Here is an 8,935-nt window from a genome sequence, read left to right as displayed (position 1 = left end):
ATCCTTTATTGTTGTGAGTTAAGTTGACTTAGGCGTTTTTGCTGTTGAATCCTTTTTCTTTGCAAGTTAGGCTGACTTAGGCGTTTTAAGCAGAGAAACTGCCTAAGGCCGCACGGATTGCGTGGGAAAACTCTAAAATAAAAGTGATATAGAAGTGATATGATAGTGTAGAATTGGTTGACTGTTCTGGTATCTTGTAAGATCTAGCAGGTTGTTCAAAAAGCTCTAAAATACTTTAGTATAATATAAAGATATATGGGATATTTTAAAAACACCAACTTAACCATATACTTGACTTCAAGTCTTCAACCCCTCCCTCATTTGTAACATAGCTTATTTGTATACAACACTTTAAGTATTCTCCCCCATTTGTAACCAAAATTAAATTTTACGTTCATTTCTTAAATTTCTTTTAATCATCTAATGCAACCACAGAATAAAAAGATTGTGATTGAATTTTTAGCAAGTACCTTTTATTGATAGTTGTATTCTCATGGTAATTGGTAAGGGAAGTTGGGTCTAGGACACTCAATGATGAAGGTATTGTGCTTGTCTACGCTCGATTTTAGCCTTGGGATTTTGTCTCCCAACTCCAAGGAGAACCCGAACAGGTTCACGGAGTTGATCAGGAACACCTAAGTCCATCAAGGAAATGTTTTAACATATTGGCCTTGATGGGGTTCAAACCCAAGCCCTTAAGTGGTTGTGTTCTTACTCTTTAAGACCCTTTAAGGGCTCAAGTTTGAACCTCGTCAAGGCCAAAATGATACAACATTTTCTTGGTGGACCCTAAGCATTCCCAATCAACTCCGTAAACCTATTCGGGTTATCCTCGAAATCAAAAGACAAAACCTCGAGAATAAAACCGAGTATAAACATCTCGAGCATAATACCTCCATCGTTAAGGGTCCGAGACCCAACTCCCTTCAACAGTAATAATTTTGGTATACTCTTTTTGTAGAATTAAATTTGGTATACTTTTTATATTTTTTTTAACATTTCAATTCATTTATTTAAAGGGTCATTTTAATATATATTTTTTAAAAATTTAAAAAAAAATCAATAATCTAATGATCTATATTATGAAGAATATTTAAAAGAATACGATACTAAAATAATTTCAGTGTGACCAAAATTAAACTTTTCTTACACTTACAAAATAATGCCGAGAAGACTTCAAAGATTCCAGTGGAGGCAGCGGCCTACTTCCAAACCTAGGGATCAATGGGAGAGTGGTGGAGATAACATCCCAACTGAGGGAACCCGAAAGCAAAACCATCCCAACAAAATCGTCCAAACCCCAGTCTCAATGCTCCATTAAGGCAGTATCTGTTTCTGAAAGTGGAGCTGCACAAACATACCCTCTTCTTAATAATAATAATAATAATAATAATAATAATAATAATAGTAATTGTCAAAAAATAATAATAATACATTTGGCAGATATGTGGTAATTAATAGATAAACAAAAGAAAAAATTCCCTTAAAAGAATCTTATTATACGCTGGCTAAGTTGTTCGTACTTCTTCATTTTCTTTAAAATATTCATATCTAACATGTACCAAGGGAAGGGATATATGACTCCTAGATCACTTTAAATTCATGAAAAAGCTTTAGAGTTTAGGGTCTAGAGCCCATCCATGTCCAATACTCATATCCAAGTCCGACTAACTTAGCTGAGAGGTATCTATGGCGTCTAAACAAAAAATATTTGCCTCCTCAAGTCTAATTTCAAAACCTATTTTACCATTAAAAATTTTGTATCTAATATTTATATATTTTCAAATTTTAATTTACATAAAAGAATTTATTATTTAAAAGATAATCCGAATTGGTTGACTCGGATTACTAAAAAGCTATCTCAAAGTCCAGCTCAAATTGACTGTCAAGCCAGCCAAATAGCCCAGCAAGTGGATATATCTGAATAATAATAATAATAATAATAATAATAATAGGTTGCAAATAAAACAACATACCGAGCAAATCCTCGTAAGAATCGGATAAGAGGGATGCGCCCATCAGAAAAGAAGGAGAAAAGACCTGATCCTGTGCTTCTTCCAAGTCAAAAAAAGACCTCTGCCCATCAGAAGCTGAACTACTAGAAGCAGCAGCTGACAGAAATACGTTTACTGGATCATAATCATTAAGAGAATCCAACTTGTTCAACATGTGTGATACGTCATCATAGTTACTCCTAATACGACCATCGCTTGCACGACTATCAAGCAAGGAATTGTCTTTTTGAGTTGAAAATAATTTCTTACTCCTTATGGAGCCAACTTTATTCTCTGGTCCCCCATGATAAAAGTTAAATGATGAAACAGGTACAAAGAAATGTTCCGAGCTTTCATCAGATTGACTGTCCCGTGATGACTCTGAATCGTGGGATGGCACAGATAGTGCAGCTTGCCTAACAGATCTCTTCAAGTTCTGAACGAAAGAATCATCGGTATCTGCAAAGTGAATTTGAGAATCAGAATCTTCCACTAAAGGAGTTAAATCACCAGAGTCACTAGCACTCATTTAAATGTTTGCAGAACATGAAAAGCAGCAAACCTTGGGGTGGGTTATCAAGGCCGTTGTTTGCAAGAGGCTGGTCCAGGGAGCTGCTTTCAGACAAAGTTCCAATTTGGTTGGTCTGCGGAGCTAAAGTATGCTGCTTTTGCATGTTTCCACCTTTAACCAAAGAATTTGGGCTTAAGCTGAATAACTGCGGGAGCTTTAAAGCTGGAGAACTAGGTGAAATCTTGTCAAGCTGAACCTTTGACATTTTTGGAGTGATGTCACCAACATCATCAGAGCTACTTTCCTGCATTATCCAGGAAAATACCTTAATAATGAGACATAAATTCTACAAGCACAAGTGTTCAATGTTTGCAAGAAATGATTCACCAATTTAACATTTACCAAGGTCCTTCCACTGCTCTGAGCTTGAATAGGTGAGGTAGCTTGACCATGATGCTTGGCCATGGAAGGCAAATTTGAGGAAATGCCATTTACTTTCCCTGTACAGTTCGATATTGACTTCTGAATTGCTGGAGCAACTTCCTTTAGTTGGTTAATAAGCACCTGTGCATTTGAAATGTACTAGAAATTAGAATAGAAATGTCTACATGTCATCTAAAAAGTAAGATTAGTATCAGGTGCAGGATTTAAATTGTAGCCGCGAATGCATTGTCTACCACATTTATCAAGTCTGTGGATATAATAAATGCAATTGGGGTAAATATAGGCCATGAATATTGGCAACAGAAAGAGCCGAAACTGAAAAATAGCAACTGTATCGTCAAGTGACGGTTACCACTTAAATCCCCGATGAGGAATCAACAAGGATGCTGAAAAAAGAATTCCTCTAGAGATAACTTAGAATCTATAACAGCATTAAGGTTTATGAGGAACATACTTTAGTGTGACTGTTTAGAGATTACTTAGAAATCATAGCAGAAATTTATGGTTTAGTAGAGGGCTAGAGGCATATGTGGTAGCATGTTTGTAAACTCACAACAGCCATGCATGTTCGAAGCAAAGCACAAAACAGGAGAACAACCTCATATATTGCTGTTCAGTGGGTTCTCAAATCTCCAAATTTCCAGATTTTGAGGTTCTAGATCTTCAACATTTGACCATCCTTTAGCGTTTGGAAAGAGAATTTCCCATTTTGGGGCTGTCGAAAGGTAGATTTTCATCTTTGTGCTCACAAAATTCTTTACCAAATACCAAGCAAATGGTAACTTAAGGAAATCTGAGCAATATCTAAGGTTCTTGAAGATTTCAAAAACCTGCTTGATGTTGCCAAGTACTAGTATGTTTCTATAACCATCAGCCTAACAATTAACTAGATTAAGAACCTACCTGATGAGTATAGAAAACAAGATAGACACAAGTGCCCCAGATGTTAATCAGACTAGAAATCTGAAATTTGCTCGAAATTATGATCAAATTAACAGTATGAATTTGTAAGGAACTAGTTAATGTCCAATGGCTATTACATTACCTGAAAGCTAGCCAGGTGTTGCTGATGCTCAGCAAGAGTTGTAGCCAATGAATCAGCATGGCCACTTGTGCTACCATCTTGTGCACTTCGTAAAATATCAGGACCCTCTCCATCATTAGCTTTTGCCTGCAAAACAATAGTAATATCTATTATTGCATTCTAGCACCTTACTTGAACACCGATAATTAGCAACATTCAATCCACAGTTCCTTAAAACCGTGAATCACAATTTAGAATTTACAAATACTTTTTAAATAAAATTTAGAAAGTGCGAACAAAATATTGCTCGTTTGTGATTCTATACCATAACCAATAACTTGTTCACATCTCCCAAGGATGGAAAACTTTTAAGTGAACGGATTTGTTTATGACTAATAAAGATTTTGTCCATAGAAAAAGAATAACACCCAATACAAGTTTCAACGCCTCAACGTCAAACCTCATGTTGCATAATATCTAACTGGTCAATGCAATTTACAATACCACAACTTTAAACAAATATCATACTCATAATTATACACTACATAGACATTAAACTATAAGAGATTCAGCATATCACTAATGACCAATTATTAATACAAGCTAACATAGCTGAGTGAACAAAAATAACATAAAACAGCATACCAGCAGAAGCGAATGTTTATGAATGCGTTGTAACGCATGCGTCCAACGTCTGATAATTTCTGCTACATCAACAGTCTGGTTTACTCTTCCACTTCTATCATCTACCTGAGAGAATGTCTCTTCATTGACCTGTGTGTTACATCCACCATTCTGGTCTTTGTTAGCCAAATCCCCAGACTGAACAGATAAGACATCAGAGTAAGGAGCTTGAGAACTTTGATCCATGGCTGCAAGCAAAGACGATCCAGAGATGCGGTACCTGAAAATGAATATACATGAAAAAGGAGAGCCAAAGTGTGGCATATTTACCATCCAAAATAACATATGGTGGCAAATCACCTATGCTCCCGATGAGCTATCAAATCCTCAATAGGGCCTGAAGCAAGAACTTCATGCTGACCTGGATGAATAAGTTGATAATATCAAGGGTGTGAAAATCAAATAAGTTAATGAAGATATAAATGAAAAACACTTTATTCATTAGTACAGTACTTACTTTTACGAGATAGTATAGACTCCCACAAGCAAGTGGCCTTTGAAACCAAATGAGAATTCTGACTTGAAGTAGAGACAAGATCATCCCATAGCCCCCCTTCCAACTTCACTTTGTTCCTCAAGTCATGTAGTTTTTCCAGCTCTTGCTGCAAATAAGCCTGCTAACAAGGTTTTCCAAGGAAAGTCATTCATTAAAGATATCAAGTCATCCCTAGCAGAAGGTAAAAGAGAAAGGGGATTATATTTGATAATATGACAAAAATACTCAAAAAGAGTTCAATTGAGTGATTAAATAGTTTTTACCTACCTCCTCAGCACAAAGACCACGAAACTCTGCAGTCATTTCATGAGCCAAATTTGACCACATAGCCTGTCTCTGCACTGTTGTTTCTGCATTTTTCAGAAATCTTCTCCGTTCAAGTGCTATTCTAGCCTGTTCAAAAAAAATGTTACTCCACCACTATGGAAGGTCTAACCAAAAAAAAAACATTTTGAAGCTAATAACAAAACCATGCTTGAAGTGAACTATGATAGAAGCAAATAGAACATAGAAACACAGAAAAAGAAGCATGAACCTAATATATGAGACTATAATTCTATGTTGCTCCAACCCTTCAATTTCTTTAAAGGTCGTGGATATGGGGATATGATCTTCCAGAGACCCATCAAATGCATGAGAAAACAAAGACCTACCAAGTGCATGGAAAAACTTAGACAAAATTAAGTATACCCAAGTCGGACATATCTGTATCTGACACACATGCAAGTTCAACTAACATAGGTATAACTGTACTTCATATGAATAATGTACAGAGCAGCACTACCTTTGTTATAGGAAGTAATGTAGCAGCATGTGAAAAGGCAACATCAGTCAATGGCACAGGCAACGGGTTAGAAGCAACATCCGCTGCAAAATTCCTTCTATAAACCTCTCTTAATGCATGCAATGAGAGTTGCCATAGAAGTTCAACAAATCTACAAGCAAAAACATAAGAAAATATAATGTGATGATGAATTAACAAATTTCATCAGCGATCTTCAATAAAACTTCTAACTTTTTGGATCTTGCACAGACAATCGGTGCCAAAATACAGTGAAAGATACGCTCTAATGAGCCTAATGCAAATAGGACTAAGAAAGCCAACTAACATAGTTTTCCATTTGCTTAACTTTCTAGAATTTTCTTGGCAGCCAAACAGAAATTAAGAACTAACCTCGGCCCACAGCAAGTAGCAAGCGAAGAAACCCTGGAATTACTTCTAGGTAGAGCTCCTTGTGCTTCCAGCTCACTGATTATGCCTTGGACAACCTAAAATATCAACAAGTAAATAAAATTCAAACAATAATTCAGACAAAACAGTAAAACAGAAAAACGTAAACAAACAAAAAAAAATCGGAGAATCAACCTTTCGAAAATCACGAGATTGCGCTGAGTCAAAAATTGGCCAAACTCTATCGAAATCCTATAAGATCCAAAACCAAAACCAAATTCAAAACCAATACAGACCAGATCGAAAGTAAACCGAACCGGAAAACGATTATTACTCTGGCGGATTGAGCGGGGCCACGAAGAGAAGAGAGTATGAAGTAAAGAAGCTGTTCGCCTAATTTAGGGTTAGAATGACGGAAAAGTCCGACACGAGGGGTTACGTTAGAGGCTCCGAGCCCGATTATCGGCGGATCCAATCCTAATAGCAAACAGTTAGTGTACATTGCGCTTTCGAGCTCTATCTCTCTCTCCTTCTCTCTGTCCATTGTCATCTCTCTCTCTCTCTCTCTCTCTCTCTCTCTCGGGAAAAATGTATTTATTTTCTTGAGAAAAATATCAGAAGTGGAAATGTTGAAATGGTGGTTTTTTGAATCGGGGGCCGATTTTAATTTAGAGAAAATTTGGGGTTGGCTTGAAAATTTGGAATAGAGCCGGGGGTAGGGACAAAGGAAGTCAGTTTGGCCGTTTGGAACTTGGGATTAAGAGTGAGAAAGACACAAGTAAAGGGGTTGTTGATGCTAATGTGCGCTTGTCTGCTGGTGAATAAAAAATTAAATCGAACCGGCGGTAATTTGGAAAAAGTTTTAGTAATTTTTTCCAAAATTGAATCATGCATATTAGTACCTTGTTTTATTATTTAAAAATAATAAAATTTGATTTTTTTATTAATATTTATATATTTTTGTTATAACAATAAAGGTTATATTTTGAGGAGAGGAAGTTGGAACCTGTCACTTGTTCATAGAGGACCTCCTCTTTCTCATCTCTTTTCTTCTTTTTTTTGCAAATGATCTACTTTTGCTTTGCCGGGCTAATTCCCCACACGCACAGTGGGCTAACGACGCTTTGTCCACTTTTTTGCTGTGCTGCAGGCTATCAAATTAATAGACAGAAAACTCAAATTTTCTTCTCTCATAATACTTCAAAAGCAGTTGCATTAGATATTCGTGGTCGATTTGGGTTCTCGATTGTGACGGACCTGGGAAAGTATCTAAGTATGCGTATATTCTGAACCTAGGAAAGTACTTAGATATGTTTATATTTCATAAATGTATTATTACAATAGCGTTTCAGTTTATTATGGATAAGGTTGGTGCTAAACTCAATAGACCGGATGCGATCGTCAATTATTTATGATCATTGACTCGCGGATGCTGAACTTCTCAAGTTGTACCATATTAGCGATGAATGATTAGATGAAACTCTTCGATTATCTGATTTGATAACAACTCAAGATTACGTGGGACTGGCATATACTTGAATCTCGAGTGCCACAGGTTATCGTTAGTCGTATTGCTAGTGTCTTGCCACCCTTGGCTGATGGTGGTTTGGACCGACTTGCATGGCGACTGATGTCTTGTGGCCCGTGTTCTATTGTTGCTACTTACAACTATTTGCTTATTCATAATGATGATAGCTCTCATGGGATTGGCTTCAAAGTTTGGAAGGCTAGAGATCCACAACAGGTTAAAGCATTTCTATGGTTGTTATGTCGTTCAAGTTTACTCAGTACTAATGATGTTAGATGTGATTTAATATCTCAAAATCTCATTAGTAGTAAATAATATGATTTTAGAAAATATGTGTGTTGGAATATTTAAAAGAAATAAAATAGGAATTATTTGTGATAGTAGAAAAGATAGAAGGATACGGAAAATATTGAAAAGATATGTGTATTTCAGATATTGATTAAATTGTAAGAAAGTAAAAAGTGTTGGAGTAAAAGTGAAAATCAAAAGTAAAAAATTAATAGATAGATGTAAAAAGAAGTGGAGTAATAGATTAGTTTGAAGATGAGATTTGAAGAAATGTAAGAGCCTTAGTGATTTTATTTGAGAAAGAAATTACTATGTTTGATTTTAATCTATTATCGTTCAATATTACATATATGTATATTATGCTTGAAGCTAAAATTAATGTATATATGCATATAGGATGTGCAATGGAGAGGAAGAGGAAGAAAATAATAAAGATAAATAAGTTTATATGCATATAAGGGCTTGAAAGGATAAATAATGTGGAAGTACATGATTCATAAGTGTTAGTAAGTTGATAGGAAACTACAAACTAAAATGTTAGAAATTATGCTAAAACAATTTTCTGGACAGCTATCAGGTTTAGAGGTGATTATGGGTCGGGTCGGGTTGGGTTTGGGCCGGGCCCGAACAAAATTTTATGCCCATTTTATAGTCTCGGGTCCAGACCGGCCCGAAATATAGACCTAAAAATTTGTCCAAGTCTGGCCCGAAAGAAAATTGCTAAGTCTGAGCCCGGCCCGGCCCATATTAAATTTTACAACACCAAAAAATATATATATTTGATTAAAAAGTATA

The 8,935-nt window shown here is 35.9% G+C and overlaps 1 protein-coding gene across 1 annotated transcript; it reads right to left on the bottom strand.

Moving 5' to 3' along the window:
- Positions 1-1,063: 1,063 nt before the first annotated feature.
- Positions 1,064-7,041, bottom strand: LOC105775833 (AUGMIN subunit 6). Its single transcript, XM_012598345.2, has 13 exons — positions 6,659-7,041; positions 6,520-6,576; positions 6,328-6,422; positions 5,938-6,088; positions 5,421-5,546; positions 5,115-5,271; positions 4,958-5,018; positions 4,619-4,877; positions 3,995-4,120; positions 2,908-3,069; positions 2,557-2,809; positions 1,977-2,453; positions 1,064-1,347 (listed from the first exon to the last, which is right to left on the bottom strand). Exons 1-13 carry the CDS (start codon positions 6,872-6,874, stop codon positions 1,307-1,309), a joined length of 2,181 nt encoding a protein of 726 aa, XP_012453799.1. The 5' UTR covers positions 6,875-7,041; the 3' UTR covers positions 1,064-1,306.
- Positions 7,042-8,935: the final 1,894 nt, after the last annotated feature.

Source organism: Gossypium raimondii, chromosome 10, assembly GCF_025698545.1.
Source record: "Gossypium raimondii isolate GPD5lz chromosome 10, ASM2569854v1, whole genome shotgun sequence".
NCBI lineage: Eukaryota > Viridiplantae > Streptophyta > Magnoliopsida > Malvales > Malvaceae > Gossypium > Gossypium raimondii.
The sequence above is the reverse complement of the archived record's forward strand: the minus strand, read 5'-3'. Positions and strand labels throughout refer to the sequence as shown.

Coding starts and splice junctions, on each gene's coding strand:
- LOC105775833 (XM_012598345.2), bottom strand. CDS start 6,874: ATGACAATGGACAGAGAGAAGGAGAGAGAGATAGAGCTCGAAAGCGCA. Junction 5,547..5,937: donor CATTACTTCCTATAACAAAG/GTAGTGCTGCTC, acceptor TTTTTTGAACAG/GCTAGAATAGCACTTGAACG. Junction 2,454..2,556: donor CCTTGATAACCCACCCCAAG/GTTTGCTGCTTT, acceptor TTCACTTTGCAG/ATACCGATGATTCTTTCGTT.